The sequence below is a fragment of the Helicoverpa armigera genome, chromosome 17 (genome assembly GCF_030705265.1).
Source record: "Helicoverpa armigera isolate CAAS_96S chromosome 17, ASM3070526v1, whole genome shotgun sequence".
Classification (NCBI taxonomy): domain Eukaryota; kingdom Metazoa; phylum Arthropoda; class Insecta; order Lepidoptera; family Noctuidae; genus Helicoverpa; species Helicoverpa armigera.
In genome coordinates this window covers 7,565,290-7,589,836 of record NC_087136.1, presented here as the reverse complement: position 1 = coordinate 7,589,836, position 24,547 = coordinate 7,565,290, and the positions used below count along the sequence as shown (strand labels likewise).

General features: G+C 36.5%; 3 protein-coding genes across 5 annotated transcripts; 1 reads left to right on the top strand and 2 right to left on the bottom strand.

Annotated features, from left to right (window-relative positions):
• The first annotated feature begins 45 nt into the window (after positions 1-45).
• On the top strand, positions 46-10,008 carry LOC110384217 (ubiquitin-conjugating enzyme E2 Q2). Its single transcript, XM_021345402.3, has 8 exons — positions 46-371; positions 2,188-2,304; positions 4,280-4,380; positions 5,061-5,196; positions 6,711-6,882; positions 8,263-8,454; positions 8,903-9,130; positions 9,550-10,008. Exons 1-8 carry the CDS (start codon positions 210-212, stop codon positions 9,579-9,581), a joined length of 1,140 nt encoding a protein of 379 aa, XP_021201077.1. The 5' UTR covers positions 46-209; the 3' UTR covers positions 9,582-10,008.
• Positions 9,998-12,878, bottom strand: LOC110384218 (glutathione S-transferase 1). Of its 3 annotated transcripts, none has more exons than XM_064038976.1 (6): positions 12,729-12,878; positions 11,850-11,999; positions 11,473-11,531; positions 11,218-11,365; positions 10,543-10,736; positions 9,998-10,378 (listed from the first exon to the last, which is right to left on the bottom strand). In XM_064038976.1, the coding sequence occupies exons 2-6, from the start codon at positions 11,988-11,990 to the stop codon at positions 10,234-10,236; spliced, it is 687 nt and encodes a 228-aa protein (XP_063895046.1). In that variant the 5' UTR covers positions 11,991-11,999; positions 12,729-12,878; the 3' UTR covers positions 9,998-10,233. The 3 variants fall into 3 exon arrangements, with proteins under 3 accessions (XP_063895046.1, XP_063895045.1, XP_049702679.2); XM_064038975.1 differs by having other exon boundaries at positions 12,700-12,842; XM_049846722.2 differs by lacking the exon at positions 12,729-12,878 and adding an exon at positions 12,233-12,344.
• An 8,908-nt stretch (positions 12,879-21,786) lies between these two features.
• Positions 21,787-23,196, bottom strand: LOC110384257 (ribose-phosphate pyrophosphokinase 2). Its single transcript, XM_049846719.2, has one exon. The coding sequence runs from the start codon at positions 22,960-22,962 to the stop codon at positions 21,925-21,927; it is 1,038 nt and encodes a 345-aa protein (XP_049702676.1). The 5' UTR covers positions 22,963-23,196; the 3' UTR covers positions 21,787-21,924.
• Positions 23,197-24,547: the final 1,351 nt, after the last annotated feature.

Below are 24,547 nucleotides of genomic sequence, written 5' to 3'. Positions count from 1 at the left end.
AAAAATAGGATAGATAATAAATAGAACGTTCACCATTCTCCATCTGTCTAGTCGCCCTCTATCGTCAGCAAACAGTATTTTTTATAATAATTTCCGCCATTACGTTCCGCCATTTTGCTTGGTCGCGGAGTGAACGTAAAATTTATTCTCATGTATTTTATCGTGGATAACTATTAGTTAGTTTAGAATTAGTGTTTCAACAAACACTAATGGCTTGCTTAAATACACTTAAGTTAGAAATCAAAACATTAGAACAAGTGTTTCCAAAAAACCATGAACGGTTTCAGATAATGTCAGCCAGTGTCGACGAACTGACCTGCAGATTCGTTGGCAAAAATGGAAAGAAATATGAAATACATGCAAACATAACTGTAAGTACCATATTTATCTAATTTTCATATGTGGCATAAAAATTAATGTCTTGACTGTGGGGTGCGCTTATTGATTATCTCTAGCTGGGACAAAGGGTCGTTGTTTATGAGGGCAGGGCTGTCAACAAAAGGTTTACGGAAGTGAATTTACATTTCCCTGTTGCAGCTACACGTTTGACACGTTTCTGTGTAAATTATTTACAAAACATTGATGTTTAATACATAATCAATAGTCGCGCGTTATCGAGCTTGCGGATCATATGTTTATTGAGCATACGGTGCCGTGTCGAATCGCTGTATCGATCATTTCGGGCGCAGAACGTCATTATCAAAGTGTTCGTGAATCATTACAGCTATTTTATAGAGAGAGTAACGTCTGTTTTGTTTGGTTAACGGTATACAAGCACGTTTTTGGGACAAAGGCTCTTAGTCATCCTCTCTACCTGCTTTTTGTCATGTAGACATTTTGTTGGGCCCATTACTGCTTTTTTTTCTGATGCAACAATGCAAGCTTGGAATGTAGTGTCCCTAGTTGGCCCATTCATTGATAACAGTTATTAGTGTGCATTGGACATTATTGTTTACTAGGATTAGTATCTGTAGTGTAAACATGTACTGTTTATGTACTACAACAATCAATGATATAACACCAAACAATGATTATGTGCTGTTATCAATATTTGGTACATAGCAACCTATTGTGAGAGTATGTTATGTATTATTTCACATATTAGTGTACTAGGATTGATAACCTAATTACTTCAAAGTCCTATCATAGGTTCATCAGTCTTGGACTCTGTCCACATGGCATAAAACTTCTAAAATGCAATGAAATAAGTCATATTTTGGTGCAATGGGCACTAAAATGTTGACCTGAATACAGTAAATTTCACACAGCTCATAAAACAATACATTTATGAGCATTCACTGTTTGCAAAATGATTGCCTTGCCATAACTGTATTTGCTGTGTTATTTCTTTTGAAGATGTCTTTAGATGAAACATATTCTTATGTGTAATTTTACTCTTGTTTTATGTATTTTTTTTTAAATCATCTATCATTGAGTTTGCGCATTGTTCTGTAAGTGTAGTTGTACATTAGGCTTATCAATAATTTAATATTTACCTATAAAGTAACATCTGACACTGTTTTAGTCTTGGGACAACTTGTGGTAAAAGAATCAAAGCAGTAGTATTTCCATCAAAATAGCCATAAATTTAAGAATTGTTAAAATCACTCTGACTTCATAATTAAAAGTAGTTTTATTTAAATGTCTAATATTCGCGTAAGTGTCAGAAATCAATAAAATAATGTCAGATAGCAAATGCAGTAGGAAATATTGATTTTATAAGTAACCTGTCCCTGAAACTCAAGTGTTATTCTGATTGCATTCATATGTAATGGAAATTGATTGTTTTACTCTTATCAATTATTTATATATGCACTACAAGGATCTGCACCACAAAAATAACATTAATGATGACTTTTCGGCGTGTTATTGACGGTAAAGAAGTTAGTGATTTTTCGAGTATCTCAATGCTGTTGGTGTATCATTAATGTGCATGTGCTCATTAATACTCAGACAGCATGCATGATACAACAATAAATTATTTAGGATTCTGCCAAGTTAACTGATGAGTAATTAGTCACAATCTAGATTTTTTTTGAAGATATGAAATGTTTTACCTTTTTTTTAACAGGATTTTATAAGAATTATATATTTTATGTGGAAGTTTTATCAAAAATCAGGTCTGAAAGGACAACACTTTAAAATAAAATCATACAAATATAACATAGTCCTAATATTATTTAACAGGAGACATACCCAAACACACCGCCAGTATGGTTTGCTGACAGCGAGGATCCCATAGTTACAAATGCTGTCCAGATCCTGACAAATACACAAGGCAGAGATAACCATGTTATAAACCAGGTAAGGATTTAAAATGTATGTCAAAACTTTGTATGAATATTTATTTTAATTTTCTCTAAACTGTAATTCAAATTGTATTATTTAGGCGTGTCTCTCTCTTGTGTTCTCTTGGTTTATATATCTGATGTTATGATCATTGTTAGCTTTGAATAAGCTGCATTTGTGTCATATATCATAGAAGGTGTTAGTAATAATTTTCAGTGTAAGAGAGGAAGTTCCTGTTTTATTCAATGCACATGTTTCACATGGTCATGTGCCAATTAATTACGAATTTCAGTTAATTAGTCAGTATTGTAAAATATTACTGATAAGCACTCCAGTGTTGTGGTAGATATTTCCTTCATTATAATGGTTTCTAATTATCAAGTCCTAGCCTATTAAATTATATGCTGGTCATACTCAATTTTCTGACTAAGAAGTCAGTTGATAATTTTTAGAAATCTGATAAATAATCCATATCTTAGTAATGCAAAAATTGTGAAATAGGCTTGAAATAAAAATATCTATTATTCATTTTATCCAAGTAATTAGTATTTAACACATCTACATTTTTGATGCAGTCAAGCAGAGCATGTAATCAATAATCTAAATATAGGACTTGAGCGGATTGCAACTTGGGCTTGAATAGTGGTCGTAACTATGACTTTTGCAGGTTGCAGTTACATTCATTATCCTTGATAACAATCCTATCTGGTACTGGCAGCAATAGACAATTAAAACTTCCTTTTATTGTTCTGATAGATTTAGCAGAGACTTCATCCACGTCACTGTGTCTAGGGTCACCCATCCTCATGTCAAATTACATCTAAATTGGTTCAGCAATGTAGCATGAAAGTGTAACAAATGAACAAAATCACTTTCCCATTTATATGGGGAGGATTAAAAATAGTTTGTTATTAAGATAATATCCATGCTAACATGGTATTATTTCTGCATGAACTAAGGTTTCACATAAGTAGATCCAATGTGTTTTCTGACCTACATAATAATTAAAATGACGTGAGACAAACTGTATGGTGTGCAAAAAATATGTAAAAGTAGAACAAATTAACGAATACTAAATACATTCTCAATTGTTTTAAAAGTAGGTGAAAGATATGCTTAGTAAAATATACCTAACTACCGTTATAAATATAGGTACTTTGATTTCCTTAACATCATTGGTTGCAAAAAACGTAATAAGCAAACGATATGAGTAAAAACATGCGTTTTTTATCTATGCGCGAACACGTAAAGAAAAATTTGGAGACGAACTCAAGTTCATTGAACTCTGGCTGTTTAAAAATAAGTGCCTGCCTACACAAATGCGAATTGGACATGTCATTAACTATTTTAAAATCTCTGCAACACGTGGGTTGCCCTAAATATTTTTTTTTACATGCCAATAGATAAATAAAAAAGTGTCTTTGGCTTACAAGGGCGAGGTCAGAATGAAGGTAAGTTTCTGTAAAATAGGAAGTGTGCATTCGCCGTTTGCTAACAAAATACCTCTTTATCTTTATTTTGCTATTCAATGTAAAGATTTTACCAGATTATGCTATTTAGGTGAAGGTTAGGCAGTTGTTAGTAGTGTAGTGCCGTTAAAATCAATAACGTCAGATCTCTTGTATACCTACTGCGTTTTCTTTTTTCAGCCAGTATTTTGTTTTTTTCAGTCAATTTGACACATTCGGTTTATCTTATTATAAAGTGGATTATTTGTTGTATTATAGTTTATATATTTGTAAAACCTTCGAAATTACTGGACTGGATTGAATAATTATTTCACTTATGGGAAGCTATTCTATGCTGCGGAAAACCTAAAACCTAGTATTGGTTCGATTTAGGTTCTTTTATACTGATCAGATCATGCAAAATGTTTGCTTTTCTTTTAAGATCAGAAAAACGAATCACTTTACACCTCATCTACGCAGCACAAATATTTTTGGAATCTGTTCATTCTTATGTTAAACATTATGTTATCATTTCATTCTAGGTTGGTATACTGTTGAGAGAACTATGCAAGTTACACGGTGTACCAGAACCTCCAGATTTGGATTCCTTGTCACTTCCAGTGCATCCAGCGCCACAGCAGAGGTTAGTATTCCATTTTTAAATTATTTCTTAAAACCTTGAAGGTTTATAACCTCCTTGAATAGTGTAAAAAAGATAAAGGAAAGGCTTAAAAAAGGACAACAAAGCTGAATTAAATACAAAGGCTCATGTTAAATAAAGAGTAAGTTGTCACAAACAATCGATGTATTGTAATGCATAATATCCGGGCTTTTAAAATAGCGAGAAATAATAGGTTTTCTTAGTAAAAACCGAAGACTTTCATATAATGTATTTTCAACAAATTTATTTAACGCAACGTGAACGGTTTTTAAATGAAACCTTACTAACTTTTTGTCATGACAGTGAAAATTTGTCGACTAAGAAATAATACAATCAAGGTCAAATTGTTTGCAGAAATTATCTGAAGATTACTCATCTTGCGTGCCATGATAATCACTAATTTGTACTGATTAATTATTACATGAGGTTTAAGTTTTTTGGATCTCGGATTTAGTCACGAATCTAGGATTTGAAATGATTATAATGTTAATTTTTATAGTTACATAAAATTCTTATTCAGAATATCTTTAAAACTATATCTAGTTTCGGGACCATTGAACTTCTTCTTCAATATGAACATACGTTTTATTTTAGACTTAAAAAAAACAAACAATATCCTCAAGACCGTTCACTTCATAACAGAATCTTCTGGAATGTTCTAGAGTTCCAAGTGTGACGTCAAACGGCGCAGAATCCGGCACAGAAGAGGACGAGGAGATGGCGGCTGAGGAGGATGAATCTGAGGGTGAAGACGACTTGCCACTAGAAATGGTCGACGACGCTGGACGGAGCAACAAAGTAAGTTATACTTTCTTATAGTACTTACACAACTCCAGTGTAACCGGTTGCAGCTGGGTGTTTTACGAGGAGCAACTGTCTAACTAACAAAGCTGTGTCCACATTTGATTTGGTGGGAAATCATCAAATTTTTGTACCCTTCCGCTGTGGGTGCAGTGGGATGTAGTGTCAGACTTTTACTGAATAAAACCTCTGTGTACCGGCGGTAACTCTTTCGAACATACCGCAGCCCCGTGTTTGCAGATTTTATTATATTTGTGAAAGTAGCAAAAATTTTGCACATAATACCTGGGTACAGAGGTTTTTGAAGTCATATAGCATTTTATCTAAGTGTAGTTTTAGGTGACCGATGTCCCACATTAGTAATCTTTGGAAATAAAGCGTAGTTTTAATGTCGTAAAACGCGATTAAAAGTAATTGACCGATACCCATCTATATGTACGTACAGGTACAAGTTAATAAATGCAAGGAAATTGCAGGATTAGCCGTAATTACTTTGTCCATTTATTAATACATATATTGTATCGAAAATAAACCAATGGTCTCCGTGTTTTGTATGTTTATTAAGTTATAGTTTACAAATTATATTTTGGTCCATGACATACCTCTGAATAGATATTTATTTGTCATTGTAACTTCCCTTGCATTTTATCATGTCGGATTAAGTGTTTAAATTGATGTGTTTAATTCTTAGTGAAAGAGTAAAGTCATACTATTTAATACTATGTTTATAATAACTATGATCTTCACGACCATTATATCTTTCTTTTATCTTTTAACTGTAAGAAAATTCAATGAATGTAAGCATGACTTTCAAGTTCGACTTTGTATCATATTAAATGGAAATATGAATTTATTTATGCAATTTTCACCTGCATAATGATTGTTTGTTGTTATTCACCTACATTACTGTATGTTAATCTCGTGTGTCAATGTCGTATAATTTGTGCCACAACTATGGCTTATTAAAATGAATATGCAAATGCAGCTCATTAATATGAAATTACATATTTTCTTCACAAACACTTAGCCGAATGGCTTTCCATTCATGTTTATCTATACAGATAGCTGTGTCTTTCAGAACGTCTTAACACTATTTCTTGGAGATCGTTAACTATTTGATAATTGTTTCAATTTTAGCGAAATATAACATTTGAAAGTGCATCAAGTCATAAAATTTGTTCTCACTCACATTCTCAGGGTTGTGTTTTAGGAATCCACTTGTTATTTCTTCTGAACAATCCAGTGACCAATTCGTGACACAGCACATTCTCTCGAATATCAATCAATTAGAGATCTAATTGGGACTAAAATTCGGGCAATTTGGGCTTAACATTACTCAAATCCGAAAAAAGATCAATGCCCCAGTATAAAAATCGGTGCTATTAACATTAGTGAAGCCTGAAAGAAAGTTAATGCCCCCTCATTCTCCCTGAATCTTATACCACAGTAACATAATAACTAACACAAACGTCCTTATATAATAATTAACATAAAAACTTATTATATTCCAGGACGACATGGAAACAGAACATTTAGCGACACTTGAGCGGCTGCGGCAGAACCAACGAGCGGACTACCTGTCGGGCAGCGTGTCGGGCAGCCTGCAAGCCACAGACAGACTCATGAAGGAGTTACGGGACATATACCGCTCATGCTCCTTCAAGAACAATATGTATTCTATTGGTGAGTAACTTTTATGCCCAAGAAAATTCACAAATAAAAATAGAATATTTCGGAATGTTAGGTAGAGATCTTGACTAACTTTTTGTCGTCACACAACATTGCGTTATGAAGAGACAATTTTTACTTAGCGAAAACTTAATTGGATATACCATCAGGGTCATCTTTTCTTACAACGTAGGAAATTCGTTCGTTTTGCACAGATTCATTACTCTTACACAAATAAGAATAAAAAAGTGGTTAAAAATATTAATCGGAACATTTATTTTGACACTTTGGCTTAACAAACTTAATATCGGATTCATATTAAGATTCACAGACATAGCCATATTCACATTGACACTATGCTATACATAATACCCAAACTATTCTGCCATTGAGCGCGTGCTCGCAATGGTTAAGCTGTCTGACCTCATGACCTTACCCAATCACACAATCATAGTCTATTCACTGTTATTGTACATGTATTTATAATATGACAGGGCTTGTATAGATTTTTGTACCTTTTTCTTTTTTAAACAGTCAATGCTTTGTAGAGTTGCTGGGCCTATTCTATCGAACATTAGCTATGTGCTTGCAAACATATAAAAGTAGTGTCCATATTTTACTAATTTTAAGGCGGGTAAAAATATGAAAAAAAAATTACTGATGATGGATATGTTCTGTTATTGATTCTGAACCACCAGTTTTTTATGCACTGCTTAAAATGCAACCCTGTTTATCATCAGGGTTTGGAAAGAAGTCCTCACCAACTCGGTTGAAACCACTAGAGAAACCTAGTGTTCATACATTAAGACAAAAATAAACACACACTTCCACAACTGGCCCGTCTTTATCTTATCGCTACAGCGATTTATCCCACGTGTCAACAACACAGTCATTAATCAGTTGACCACATTCCGCAATTTGTTACCAATCCTTCCCGCTTCGGTGCTCAGGCGGCCATCTTATCTTATAATTTTAGTGTGCATCGTAGCATATCGTTCTTGAAATTTACTTATGTGATGCGCAAAATGCAATGTTTTTGCATATTATGTTGTGTGCATACAAAAGAGTCTGCTTGAAACAAAACAAACTTTTATAAATTTGCGATTTATGAGTCGTAAATGATAAGTTGCATATGTACCTCAATATTCCACGTGACATCAATATTTATTTCACATCGCCTTATCCCGAATTATGCTGGGGTTGGCTTCTAGTTTTAACTGGATGTAACTGAATAGCAGTGTTTTAGAGCTACCATTTCTCTGACCTCTTCAACCCATTAACCCTCGTAACTTAATAACCCTTTGGCAATATTGTAGTCAGACTTTCGGGCTGCTGACTACCTATTCCTAATAATAATATTTCACCTACTAACCGGTATTTTTTTCTTTATTCCAGAGTTAGTAAACGATTCCTTATACGAGTGGAACATAAGGCTCCGCTCGGTGGACCCTGACAGTCCGCTACACAACGACTTATTAGTCCTCAAAGAGAAAGAGGGCAAGGACTCAATACTCCTCAATATCATGTTCAAAGAGACTTACCCCTTCGAACCGCCCTTCGTTAGGGTCGTGTACCCGATTATATCAGGTAAGAATCTGACAATAAGTAGATCAAATTATAAGGAAAGAGTATTAATTAAAATTATCTGCTTTGGCTTATATAACTCATATTATAGGAAAAATGAAGCTACTGCTTGACCTGATTTCCTTCACCTACTTATTTACTGGTTGACTCGATATTCCCTTGGGAGTACTTCTACTCGGGAGACTGAAAGACAGCTAGCTGGTATAGTTATCGGCACGGATCCGAAACACGGAGTAACTTGTCTTGAATAAATGGTCACCCATCTATGGCCAACCACGCTAAGCATTCCTTATAATGGATTGCCTGTTGCGACTGTTACTTAGCCAAGAGCTAGTCACGAAGTAAATAATAACTAAGATAAATGCGGTTTCTGGACATTACTTTTTTCACATGCTTATTGATTTTTACATTCCTATTGTGCCTATTGTAATCCTGTTTTTATAATTCTCAGGAGGCTACGTGCTAGTAGGCGGCGCGATATGCATGGAGCTGCTGACGAAGCAGGGCTGGTCGTCGGCGTACACGGTGGAGGCGGTGATCATGCAGATCGCGGCCACGCTGGTGAAGGGCAAGGCGCGCATACAGTTCGGCGCCACCAAGGTGGTGTCGCAGTCGCAGTACAGCCTCGCCCGCGCGCAGCAGAGCTTCAAGTGCCTCGTGCAGATACACGAGAAGAATGGTACGGAGTTTGTGTTTTTTATGGGGATATGGGAGAAATTTTTCACTTTTTAGAGGCATTTTTTGGTTTAAAAGAGTAAAAGAATACTTCTTGGGGTAAGAGAGTAATAAAACAATTTAACAGCAACACCGTTGTAGCTTTTAAGCAATTATAACTGCAATATACCTGTGGTTCCAACCAACTGTATTTTTTCGATTGATATTGAGTAGTCCCGATTGACCAATGTTCACCACGGTTATGCATGCATACAGCTCTTTATAAATATTATTTTTACATTATGTACTTATAAGTCTTCCATTTATAAATGTTTCCCTAGGGTTCTTATTTTCCACTTCTACTCAACTACGAAAATACCTAAGATCTCTGAGTGTATGAATATGTTTGAAACATTTAATTAACACATATTTGTGTCTTTCCAGGATGGTTCACACCGCCGAAGGAGGACGGCTAATGCAGGCCGCCTCCCTGCCGTTACATTTAAGACTAAACGTGTGACAGTAACGCCCAAACAAACAAACAACCACTCCAAATTTTACAAGTGACTATGAGTTTGCGTGAAACTTTGCATTATGATTCCATTATGATGTTTTTATTATTGAGACGCAATTATGTATGTGTTAAGTATGACTGGAGACTATGTCGATAACTCGAGTATTCTACGTGTACTTTAATCGTTAAGTGCTGTTCTAAGATGTGCGGGCGTTCGCGAGAGACTATACAAGACTTATAGGAAATGTTTAACTGTGTAACGTTTTTGTAATCATTAATTTCTCAGAAAGTTATCCATATGGTAGCCTTAGACGTTACTGGAGTGTAAAGTTGAAAAAAATTCTTTGCATTTCTTTTTAGTTATTGAAATAAAAAACCTGTGATTCTTATACTGTATTTTGTTTGACCCTGCTTTCGACCTTGTAATATACATAGCTGGTTAATTTAATTTTAATGATACAAAATATACAATTTATGAATTTATATTTTTTTACTCATGTCCATAATTTTTAAGTTATATATCACGTTTCACCAATTTAAAACACCGTAGCACTCAGGCTGAGTCGAGATCACATAAACATCTCATCTTAAATTTAGTCTCTTAAGTCATTGTCTTACAATTTTGATTTCTTATTAGATTTATTGAATTTCATCAAAGCTATCAGTCCATCTGCATGTTCTTTACCACCGGGAGTGTTAATCCTTTTACAGTAATCCTTGTCACTCATATTCTTGTACCATCGTTTTAGTTTAGGGAATCTGAAAGTAAAATATACAGTGGTAAGAGTACAGATCTATGACAAAATATAATACAGTTTTTGCTAACTACTAATATCATGTATAACAACTATACATAGTTATATTAGTTATCATCATAAGAAGCGTTGGGAAGTTTGTGCAAAATAAATAAGTCTTTAACGAACCTCTTTTCATCGATAGGAACTAATTTAACCAGTGTTGCCATAGTTGAGACAATGCTTAAATCCGCAATAGTAATTACATTGTCCGCCATATACAAGTTTTCGCTTAAATAGTCTTCAAGAATTGAATATGCGTCGACTATGTTCCTCACCATGCTTTTGGACATCTCTTCCAGTCTTCCCATGTAGGTAGGAGCCTGGAAATAAATTCGGAGTCATTTTGGTGTAATTAAATCCTCCTTTCAGGATAATAGTAGTGTTGCAAGATGAAATTTTTATTTGTTAGTTTATTAGAGTCCCTTTTACATCTCATATTTCCTAGTCCCACTAAAAACAAAGCTGCTTTTAGCGTTTTGCTTATTGTTCTTTTGTAGCATTCAAGAAAAAGGTCGAGTACTCCATTAATTTTTATTTTTTTAACGCCCGCATTGAACATCAAACGGTCAACAGCCAGATCTGTGCGTTGGCGCTTTTAATTGGTCCTTCTTGTATACTTAGGACGAAAAGTAATGTCGCCCACATATAATTTCCAATAGGTATTTTCCAATAGTGTTCTGTCTGCGCCCACGAAAATGTGTGGGTGGGACGTGTTTTCTCCAAGCCCGTGCTAACAATTGGCATGGCGACACCTTGAGAGCCAAGTAAGTATCTTCAAAAACAATACAGAAATGTACTTACCATAACAGTCCTCAGTCTTTGAAATAAAACTCCACAGTCAAAGAATAGTCTTTGATGAACTGTCGCTCGCTTTCTGCTGTCAGTAGGATACAGTTGCGAATGTTCAGGTTTTCCATATTTATCCAAAAGGTATATCATTATTGCATGGCTGGAACAACAGAAACACAAAATATTAATAAATTCGGACTGTTTCTATTATTTAGAGATACTTATGTACCTATGTAGTAGGTAGGTACAAAGTTTTTTTTTGCCTACCTGTCAGCAAGCCAAAAGTCTCCCTCGTCTAGTATTGGTATAGTTCTCATCGGATTTTTCTGAAATAAATGTTCCTTAATAAAGACATTATTCTCACGAATATAATAATTCCAGTGATTTCAGTTCTCGATGTGACGTGCAAATATAAAAAATATCGACAAAACAAGTACAAAACCAGAATGACAATTGTTTAATTTCGAACAATAACATTTTTGATTCGAGGAAGTTCGCTGTCCAGTAAGTACCTAAGTACCTAATTAAGTTTTAACGAATTGCAATGTTTCTAATTAATTTAACTAATTAAATGAAGCATTTTAAATCGAGATGCAAACTTATTCTAGTTACTTATCTACAAGCTACATTATTTTCGTACGTACCTTCTTTAGTTCAGGAACATCTTGCTCCCGTAACACTGGATTCAAAGTCCTCTGCTCGACATCCAGTCCCAATATATCAATGACCATCATCACAGCTCTGGCCGGAGGACTGGGGTCAGCTTTGTACAATATCGGCTTCATATTAATAACCTTTTAGTGAAGATACAAATAAAATAACATGATTAAAAATCAATATTTACCTAGTCACAATGTGGGAAGAGAAATAACACTGAATTTCGGGAAATTTTCACTGGTTAATGCGATTTTCTTGCATAAAAAGATGTTAACGAGTCATCAACACAATTTTAATTGGTAAGGAGGTAGATAATGCCTTCACTGATCGCCTTAAGTTCGAGGAAAAATAAAAAATCCGATCTACCTACCTTAGCTTTATTTTTTTTATAATTATAAATCCGTTGGGGGTATTGATGATTAATTTACTACTGAGCTATGAACCTTCTAAATGAACTTTGTTTCGTAATAGATATTATTTAGAGTCGAATTATCTGTAATCTTTGACTGATAACAATATTATCTCGTACCTATATCGCGATATGATGGCTTTATATTTAACAAACAATTTAAGATGCTGTCGGCTACCTAAAATAGGTAGGTATACCTACCTACATCTAAAATATTTAAGTTTTGTCACAGAATTTAACCTAAAAAAATCAGTAGGTCTGTAGCTAATTAAATAATGTGCTTCAGGGTGCATGCTGTGCTTTTGGATTTAATTATAAACTACATTGTATTAGATTTATTGTTTTCAGTAAGTACTATAAATAGAAAAATATACTTGATTATCATCGTGTTTCCATTTTAATGGACATCAAGCAAATTATCTACTTACCTTTATCCAATTGTACAAGCATTACGTACCCTTAATTTGGTAGCACATTGACGTAAGTAGGTATATAACCAGCGTATAGTTTGTTAATGAGTTGTATCTCCGTAGTTTTGTACTAAACACTGATGAGGTCAATGTCCATTGCCGTATACCTGAACTCGTTTTCTATCAAGCAGCATCACTTAGTAGTTATGCCTGATTTCAACAGATGGCAGCATAGTTGCGCAAACACTAAAAATAAGGATTGTAGAAATAACCATCACATTACCAAATGAGAACCTACTAAATGAATTTAATAGCATTGATGGCACTGAGCATTTCCTTCTCTATGTACTTCCATGTTCTATCTTATGTATGTAGGTACCTAGTGCAGTCACCATTGACAACCCTACTATCTAGCTTCCTTAGGTACGTAGATACGTAAAGGGCCTTAGACCTTAACCCTCTTATTATAAAAACTGCCGCAAGTAGTGGTTTAAACCCGACTGAAGCCCTCTTATTATAAAACGCGGTATCAAATAAGTATCGGCTTTTGTACTACCTTTAATCCACCTTTAAGTACGACCTTGAAAAAACGTTATTACAAAACGCAGTTTATCGCAAGTCCTATTACTATCTGTAGTACAAAAGATAAACCATCGAGCCCCCTAGTTTAACTGCAGTACTTAGTCGACAAACGTCAAATTCCGACATTATTTACTTTTGAGGTTATTTGTTTTGTGATGAAAAAACGAAAGTGGATATAAATATGTGTGATTTGGAATACTTGGATGTGTTAGAATACTATTGAGAGTGTCCGGGGACCCAACAGAATGCGTCATCGACAAAATCTCTTCAAATTACCTGACGACAATTTTCGATATAAATATCGATTTACGTTTTTCGAAATAATAGTCAATTGAATGCATGATGATAATCCAGGATGATCCTATGATGCTCAACTGGGCTCGCCATAAAGTAAGTAGCCTTTACAGTGCAAGTAGGTTGCCAAAACATCCTAATTAATTGTATACGAGTCAAAGTTTTTATTATGGATGTTTGTTTATGTTCCACACATAAACTACCACATAGATTTTGATGAAACTCCGAAAATATATCAGATTATCATACAGTCCTCGTAAACAACATAACAACCATCGACAGTGTGTCGAACAGGGTGATATACCTAATACTCAGAATATCCGAAAGATATTCGCTGAAGGTCATTCAGGTATACGCACCGACCTCGTCACACTCCGATGATGAGGTGGAGACTATGTATGAGGACGTGAGTAGGGCCATACATAGTTCCAAAACCCACTTCACTGTTGTTATGGGGGATTTTAACGCTAGGTTGGGCAAGAAAAGCGGTGATGAGTTGAGAGTGGGGCAATTTGGATATGGGCAACGGAACCCTAGGGGACAGAGGCTGGCTGACTTTCTGGAGAAAGAGGAACTCTTCATGATGAACTCTTTCTTCCAGAAGCCGCCTCACAGGAAATGGACCTGGTTGAGTCCCGATGGTTTCACGAGAAACGAGATAGACTTCTTCATGACCGACAAGAGACGGATATTCAGTGATGTCTCTGTGATCAACAGGGTAAAAACCGGAAGCGATCACCGAATCGTAAGAGCCTCACTGAATATCAATGTTAAACTTGAAAGGTCCAGTCTGATGAAGTCTACGCTCCGACCTACTCGGTCCCATATTCAAAACCCGGAAAGCTTTCAACTCGAGCTCTCAAATCGCTTTGCTTGCCTCGAGAACTTAGTGTCAGTGGACGAGATCAACGACGGGCTAGTGGAAACTGTCCGCACGGTAGGGGCTAAGCTTTTTAGACCTTGCCGTAAAGATAGGCCTCATAAACTGACCGACCAAACCTTAAACCTCATGGCTGAACGACGCTTGCTACAGTTGCAGTCTTCCCACGACGCGAAGTCATATAGGCAGCTCAATAGACGAATATCCAAGTCCTTGCGACACGATCTGCGTCTCTTTAATACGAATCGTGTTAAAGAGACCATACAGCGAAACCAAGGCTCCAAAGTGTTCGCAAAGGACAAGTCTATTGGGCAAAGCCAGATGACTAAGCTGAAACGGGAGGATGGCAGCATAGCGTCGACCAAGGCAGAGGTTTTAGGCGAGATTGAGAGGTTCTATGGACAGTTATACACTTCGGTCGCAAAGCCCGTCAACAGCTTGGCAGGAGATCCAAGAGCCAAGCTGTCCCGACATTATACCGAAGATATCCCGGACATCAGTCTGTACGAGATTAGGATGGCCCTGAAGCAGCTTAAGAACAACAAGGCGCCGGGTGAGGACGGAATCACTTCAGAGCTTCTGAGAGCGGGTGGAACACCGGTACTTAAAGTCCTCCAGAAGCTCTTTAACTCCGTCCTGTCCGAGGGCAAAACGCCTGAAGCATGGAGCAGGGGTGGGGTGGTGTTGTTCTTCAAAAAAGGTGACAACTGCCTGTTGAAGAACTACAGACCCATCACACTTCTAAGCCATGTTTATAAGCTGTTTTCAAGGGTTATCACGAACCGTCTCGAACACAGGCTTGATGACTTCCAGCCTCCCGAACAAGCCGGTTTCCGAAGAGGCTTTAGTACCATAGACCACATCCATACGCTGCGGCAAGTTATACAGAAGACCGAGGAGTATAACTTGCCATTATGCTTAGCGTTTGTGGACTATGAGAAAGCCTTCGATTCGGTGGAAACATGGGCGGTACTTGAGTCACTCCAGCGATGCCATATTGACTATCGGTACATCGAGGTGTTGAAGTGTTTGTATAATAACGCCACCATGTCGGTCCGAGTACAGGAGCATAGCACGAAGCCGATTCCATTGAGAAGAGGCGTAAGACAGGGGGACGTTATCTCCCCGAAACTGTTTACCGCCGCAATGGAAGACGCCTTCAAGCTCCTGGAATGGCAAGGACTTGGCATCAACATCAACGGCGAATACATCACTCACCTTCGGTTTGCCGACGACATCGTAGTCATGGCAAAGTCGATGGAGGAACTCAGTATGATGCTCGAGGGCCTCGACCGAGTTTCACAACGGTGGGCCTGAAAATGAACATGGACAAGACGAAAATTATGTCAAATGTCCATGTTCAGCCCACCCCAGTCTCTGTTGGAGCTCGGTACTCGAAGTTGTTGACTCATATATCTACCTAGGACAAGTAGTCCAATTAGGTAGGTCCAACTTCGAGAAAGAGGTCAACCGCCGAATCCAACTCGGCTGGGCAGCGTTCGGGAAACTACGCAATGTCTTTTCGTCCGACATACCTCAGTGCCTCAAGACGAAAGTCTTCAACCAATGTGTGTTACCAGTGATGACTTACGGCACCGAAACGTGGTCTCTCACTATCGGCCTCATCTCAAAGCTCAAAGTCGCTCAACGAGCTATGGAGAGGGCTATGCTCGGTGTTTCTCTACGTGATCGAATCCGAAACGAGGAGATCCGTAGACGAACCAAAGTGACCGATATAGCCCACCGGATTAGCAAGTTGAAGTGGCAATGGGCAGGCCATATTGCTCGCAGAGCAGATGGCAGATGGGGCCGAAAAGTGCTGGAGTGGAGACCACGGACTAGCAAGCGCAGCGTAGGACGTCCACCAACGAGGTGGACAGACGACCTTATAAAGGTCGCCGGAAGACGCTGGATGCAGGTCGCTTCCAACAGGTATCTGTGGAGATCAAAGGGGGAGGCCTATGTTCAGCAGTGGACGTCCTATGGCTGAGATGATGATGATACAGTCTATTGTTTATTTGCAGATTCAAGACTATTTTGGCGTTTCGCACGCCGTATCTCTGCCAGTAATATGCAATGTTTGTAAAAGACTGGAAGCTTGCTAAAATGTACAAAAATGCCTAGATGAGAAAGGGAACAAGATTGTGTGATGAAGAACAGTGTCCAACATGTATCAGTGCATTTGACTGTATAAATAGACATCGGAATAAAATATAATTTTCTACTTTTATGTTGTTTCAAATGTTTCATTTTCTTTTGGTAATTTAATGCACACGATATTCTGTGTGTAGGTAAGTTATTGTGCACTTAATTTTGAAGAGGTTCTAATTAGATGCACAACGTGTTATTTAATCATTTAAATCGGGATGAAAATAATCCAAATTATTTCTAACCTAAAAACAAAACAACTCGGATACGCGCGCTGACGTTCCGTTATACGCGCAAACTCGATAGTTGTTTAAAAGAGAATAATTGGATCATGTATATCGTTAAAAGATACTAGAAATATAAAATTACCTTTAAATAATAAAAAGTAATATTTTCTACTGCAGAGGTATTTTTTTATTATCATAGTTATTTATTTTTCATCAAAATAGACTTAACAAAATAATGTAAAAAGGAACGGCGCATAGAATTCGGAACGATTGAGCGAATGATTTAAATATTTGTTGCTTATAATCTGTGGATATTATTTGAACCACACACACATACAGACAAATCGAAGTACTAAACAGTCTTCTCTTAGTCTACGTTTTGTAATAAGGATGTCAAGACTATCGTAAGTACCGTAACAAACCAAGACGTCTTCAGTCGGGTTTAAACCACTACTTGCGGCAGTTTTTATAATAAGAGGGAAGACGTCTTGGTTTGTTACGGTACTTACGATAGTCTTGACATCCTTATTACAAAACGTAGACTAAGAGAAGACTGTTAAGTACTTCGATTTGTCTATGGTTCAAATAATATCCACAGATTATAAGCAACAAATATTTAAATCATTCTTTCAATCGTTCCGATTTCTATGCGCCGTTCCTTTTTACATTATTTTGTTAAGTCTATTTTGATGAAAAATAAATAACTATGATAATAAAAAAAATATCTCTGCAGTTGAAAATATTACTTTTTATTATTTAAAGGTAATTTTATATTTCTAGTATCTTTTAATGATATACATGATCCAATTATTCTCTTTAAACAACTATCGAGTTTGCGCGTATAACGGAACGTCAGCGCGGTTATGTTTTGTTTTAGGTTAGAAATAATTTGGATTATTTTCATCCCGATTTAAATGATTAAATAAGACGTTGTGCATCTAATTAGAACCTCTTCAAAATTAAGTGCACAATAACACACACAGATATCGTGTGCGAAAATGAAACATTTGAAACAACATAAAAGTAGAAAATTATATTTTATTCCGATGTCTATTTATACAGTCAAATGCACTGATACATGTTGGACACTGTTCTTCATCACACAATCTTGTTCCCTTTCTCATCTAGGCATTTTTGTACATTTTAGCAAGCTTCCAGTCTTTCCAAACATTGCATATTACTAGAGATACGGCGTGCAAAACGCCAAAATAGTCTTGAATCTGTAAATAAACAATAGACTGTATGATAATCTGATATATTTTCGGAGTTTCATCAAAATCTATGTGGTAGTTTATGCGTGGAACATAAACAAACATCCATAATAAAAACTTTGACTCTTATACAATTAACTAGCTGTTGCCCGCGACTTCGTCTGCGTGAGCAATATAGAATTACCAATTTCGTTTATTTAATCATTTATTGCTCAACCCCCGTAGGTAATAGCGTGATAATATATAGCCTATGTGTTGAACCGGCCCCCAGGTAATAGTCATGTAAAATTTGATTTAAATCCATGCAGTATTTTTTAAGTTTATCCGGGACAAACAGACATACAGACAAAAATTCTAAAAACTACATATTTGGGTTCAGAATCGATTATGGATCACCCCCCAAGTATTCTTTTAAAAAAATATTCAATGTACAGTTTTGACTTTCCTATCATTTTATTATATGTATAGATGGGGGTTGAATGGGGGTTGAATTAATCAAAATCGTATTTAAGCGAACGTCATCATAAAATTCTGATTCGTCATCAGGACTTCTTTATAAAATCTAAGAAGATGTATACAAACTTTCATCCCCTACTTTCTTAAGGGTTGCCTACGCCATAGTAGCTTTATGCATGCAAAGTCTCAGTCCGATCGGTTTAAAATTGACAAAATACAAACTTTCATCCCCTATTTTATCCCCTTGGGGGTAGAATTGATCAAAATCCTTTCTTAGCGGATGCCTACGTCATAACATCTACCTGCATGCCAAATTTCAGCCCGATCCGTCCAGTGGTTTCAGCTGTGCGTTGATAGATCACTATGTCAGTCAGTCAGTCAGTCACCTTTGAGTTTTATATATTTAGATTAGGATGTTTTGGCAACCTACTTGCACTGTAAAGGCTACTTACTTTATGGCGAGCCCAGTTGAGCATCATAGGATCATCCTGGATTATCATCATGCATTCAATTGACTATTATTTCGAAAAACGTAAATCGATATTTATATCGAAAATTGTCGTCAGGTAATTAGAAGAGATTTTGTCGATGACGCATTCTGTTGGGTCCCCGGACACTCTCAATAGTATTCTAACACATCCAAGTATTCCAAATCACACATATTTATATCCACTTGCGTTTTTTTCATCACGAAACAAATAACCTCAAAAGTAAATAATGTCGGAATTTGACGTTTGTCGACTAAGTACTGCAGTTAAACTAGGGGGCTCGATGGTTTATCTTTTGTACTACAGATAGTAATAGGACTTGCGATAAACTGCGTTTTGTAATAACGTTTTTTCAAGGTCGTACTTAAAGGTGGATTAAAGGTAGTACAAAAGCCAATACTTATTTGATACCGCGTTTTATAATAAGAGGGTATACCTTCAAAAGGTGTAGCCATCACATCATCATCCTCCATCATCATAGGCTTTATATTGTCCCATTGCAGGACACAGGTCACTTCCCATATAGCGATGGAATCACCATGCTGTTTTCATCTGTTGAAAAAAAGGGTTACCTATTTTTTTTTGTAATCTCACATTAGCAGAGTTCACCGTCCTAAAATTCTATTCCAGATCCATCATGTTACCTAAGAACATTAAGAAAGTGTATGTTCGTGACTTATCTTTGACAAATGAGAAGGGCTTAAAACTAAACGTTTGTAAAACATATTTCTCTTTTTCTTAAAAAAATGAAAACTCTTTATTTTGATTGATGTGCAAAGACGTGGTTTTTAAAAAGCCATTTAAGCAAATAACTTATCTTAAGTTGACAAGCTGTCATTATTTTTGTTTATGTAGCTAACCGAACCAAATATTTTAACGAGTGTTATCGGCAAAGTTTGACCTATGCCATTTATAAATTGTCTCGTTGTCTCATTATTTTGACATGAAACGTTAAAACGTTTCAGGTGTCTCCTGAAATTGTGTGAATAGTTTTATGATTTAAACTTTGACTGTAATAATAAAACGGGCCATTAAAACGCTCTGTAGGTACACTTAGGCCACTGGGCCTTCAGGACACACTACAGTTGGTATAAGTACCTACCTACATAGAACTCAAAAAAATAACTATCAACGAAATAGAAACGATGGTACGTACTACTAGGTACTTTCGTCTGGGCAATGCTATCTCCATATATTTTTATTGGCTATCTATGGTTTGACCCCACCACCATTTAATCTCGCGACCGTTTGCATTATTTAGCGTCACAAATATTCCATTTGAGATTACGTCTGTTCATAAGTAATGTTTGTTTTCGATTACGTTATTCAACAATCTGTTTTTAAACTTGACCTTTGTAAACGTTGACAAGGGTCATTGGCCTCAATTATCATTATTTATATGTAGTGTCCCTAAGTCCGAAGCGAGCCTAAACTGCGGTTGGATCCTTTAGCGTTGTCGCTTAATACTGGCCCTTAATTTATAGTTCCCAGCCGTTTGTCCAGGGGTTATTTCGCATCTATTTTGTCATGTGTACAAACCTGCTATTTCCTATATCATTATATCCCTTGTTCTATGGAAATTCTTGCCTGCGGATGAATTACAGATGATACAATAGGTACCATAAACCTTTGTCTCTCATGGCAAATGTAATATATATGTATGTATATATGTTATGTTTATGTATTATTGTCCATATATTCTATATATATATATTTTTTTTAATTCTTCTTTGCATGTAGATTATATTAAAAGCTGCACCTACCACTGCTATTTCCCCACCACCCAAAGGTAGACTGGGAGAAAACGCCTAAGGCGTTAAGTCCGCCATTGTACTATTTGTGCAAAAAGTGTTATAAATAAATAAATAAATAATACTACCATACTCCAGATTGGATTTGACTACAAACATAAGTACTTAGTAGTTGGCAATATAATGTAAAAAAGCAAAATAAATTGGCTCTTCATACTTTTAGCTCTCACTAAATACCTTCGTGCCTATTTTGTTCACTTATATTTTGTACACAAAAGCAACCACTTAGGGCACACAGCCTTCTAATGAAACTAAACTTTATTTTGGTAATTCAGTTACGAGGTTCAGGAAGTATAAGTTCAGTCTAAAGGAAAACAAAACATCCTTATTCAATTATAACTATTTTGGAAAAATATAAAAATTAAGCAAAATAAAATCGAGCATTTGAACTATCTTTATAAGAAGCAAGTCTTCTATTATTTTTGTAGCAGAAAATAAATAAAATAATGATGGTTTTGGTGAATTATTATCAAAATCCTCGCGGCCACAAAAAGGGTTTACTTACACGTGTTTCGTAATATAAATCCTGTCTATTTCTGGTTCCTTACGATTATCATTATAATTTTCTTCGGCCTTGGTTAATTGGAGTTATAAGAATCTTTGAAAGGTCTATCCTATCTACTGAAATCAGAATCGCGCCCACACAAGGACAAGATAAACATCATAATATTATATTCGAAAGAGAATTTAAATACAAGAAAAACATGTTTAATATCCTACTAATATTATGAAAGCTTAATAATATAAAATTGCGAAAGTGTGTTTGTTACTCTTTTACGAAAAAACTTTGATTTTGGTGAAACTCGTCAGCTTATATACCAGAATAAATAAACAAAGCATATCTATGAGCAAGTAGACTAGATACTTTTTTATCTATGTGTGAAAAGTGATCCCCTCGGGATACAACTGGAACCGCGAGCAGAAGCTAGTTATAAATAATTAAAAAATATGATGCGAGTGATCTTTTTAGACGCAGACATAATGAACTCAATAAAAAAGAACATTACCTACATTTAAAAGTAAATACAATATTATTCGAAACACAATAATGAGTAATTACAACGGTTCTTTACATAAACACTTATAAATAGGTACATAGTAAATTCTTTACAATGAGAAATAATAAACATCTTAAAGACTAAGAAATTAATAAGGTACGTTGGTAAACAAATATGAGACAGATTCGGCGTAATGAGTACGTCTAATAGCCTCAGCTAGCATCACAGATATATCAATCGTTTGTATCTTTGGGCACATCTTCATATTCGCGTCCTGTGGGATCGTGTTTGTGACCACAATGCCTTCAAGGCACGAGTTATTAATCTTCTCGATAGCGTTCCCTGCGAATACTCCATGGGTTAGTATCGCGTAGACTTTAGTAGCTCCAGCCTCGCGTAATGCTTCAGCTCCCTTGACAATTGTGTCGCAAGTATCAGCTAAATCATCAACCATAATCGCTGTCCTGCCTTTTACAGTACCCACAAGGACCGTCGCATCTCCTTCGTTAGCTCTTTCCCTCTCCTTATGAATGATAGCGAAATCAATATCAAGTCTGTCCGCGATGGCAGTCATCCTTTTCACACCTCCAGCATCAGGGGAGACCATCACACTGCTCTTCCAGTCGGCAATGTTTTCCTTAATCCATTTTGTGATGGCTGGTTCCGCGTACAAGTTGTCAACTGGGATGTTGAAGAACCCTTGGATTTGTGAGGAGTGTAAATCGATGGTAATGACGTGGTCGGCGCCAGCGACCGACACGAGGTTTGCGAGCAGTTTAGCTGTGATTGGTGCTCTGCTCTTTTCTTTCTTGTCTTGTCTGGAATATGGGAAGCAAGGGACAACAGCTGTTACTCGGGATGCAGACGCGATCTTACACGCGTTGATCATAATAAACAGCTCCATAAGATTGTCGTTGATCTCCCCGCAGCCACTCTGAACGATGTACACATCCTCACCTCTAACTGATTCGCCAATTTCGACATTAGTTTCTTTGTTGCTGAATTTTTTCGTTGTAGCTCTGCCTAAGTCGATGCCAAGTCTCGCGACGATTCTCTTGGCAATCTCCGGATGTGAGCTACCGGTAAACACTTTGATGTTCGGCATTCTGGCACCAGGGTTGTTGAAACTTCGTTTACGTGGTTCTTCTGTGGGTGTGGGCTCCTTCAAATTATTCTCCGGAATCATATGTTCAGATCGAGAGTGAAGACTTCCTTCACTGGCCGCGTACCACCACAAAATAAGTTGTTATTTGATATAAATGAAGATTTATCTGGGTTCACAAGGAGGTCAGTTCAATATAATCTATGTCCCCCGCAGTGGAACTGTACGCGGTCTTATCCATGTTTCAGTAAACACGCAAATATAAACACTGAGAGCTACTTGTTTATTGATTGAGGCAGAATATTACGTAAAAGTACCGTTTATTACGAAAACGCGCGTAAGAATAGAGAACAAACACATAAGACTATTTTATTGTATTAAGATAAGGGGGTCGGCAAGTGATCTGCCACTAATTGCATCATGACCGATAAAATAATTGCCTACTGTTAGTAACCTGTTTATGCGTTGGCATGGATACAAATAACAATCGATACCGTTTAGTTCTTCTTGCCAAAATATTTAAAGAATTTATTGTGTTGACGTACGATTCTCTTCCTAAAGTAATTGGGTACGTAGACGTACTATGTTTATTTTGGAATCTAAGAGAGGCACTTTAACGGAAATGGTGCGTGGGAGGACCAGCCAAGTTTCGTGACTTGACAACGAAACTAGAAAAGCGTAGGGGATCTACGTAACGGTACAGACTGAGGCCTAATTCTGTAGGATGTAATATTCTTAAAGTGGCGGATAAGCGGTAGATTTCCCTCCAAGATTAAACTCGGCGTCTATTTGAAAACGCCGGATAATTTTACCCGTTTATTTTCTTAAAACGTCTGCCTTGTCATCACACGGTCGAAGTTCATTCACTTAATGAAGACTTCTTACATAATGCGTTACATAGGTTTTAGACAAAGTAATATTTTATTTACGATTGTAAGACAGTTAAGGGAGTGTGGGTGGTCATCCCACTATGACAATTTATAAAGATTACGAACCCTGGCAAGTGGCCGATGCCTAAAGTATTTTTATGAGCGATGAAATAATATTGGTCTTTTGTTATTTGTATTTATTTCTGTTTTAACTAAAATAATCCTATTGTTCATAAGTTTGTATCATCACCCTTCTTATAGTCTATTTTTTTCTAGTTGACCGATTGACTTACATTGACTATTGTCTGAGTGACCTCCACAGATCTAACCAATCGATATCAGTCAAATTCGATACACTACATTTCTCACTCGATCGCCCCGCAACAAGTATGACAATCGCTCGAGTTATTTCATATTACTCTCCGAAATTCTTGTTTGTTTACCGGATAGAAGACAGTACTGACAATCGTATTTTCAGTTGATTAATTAGAGAATATGTATGTAACAGTCACACTGGTCGATGGTCGATCAATAATAATGTTAAGCAACGCTTGGAGAAGTTTTTTTTCTTCATGTACCGTTCAACTTTGCCGTGTTTCGACTTCAACTTCAACTTTGACGATATGTTCAAATATGGGTCCCGGTTGTCATTTAAACATCCTTAGTTAGTCTTTGCGGTCAGTGGGAACCCAGAAGCTCTGAAAATTAGGTTTACCAGGATGTATCTCGGGTTTTTCGGAGCTGATGCAGATAGGCAGCCGGTCCCTGTAAAACACTTGTATTCATCTGCGTCCAGTTAG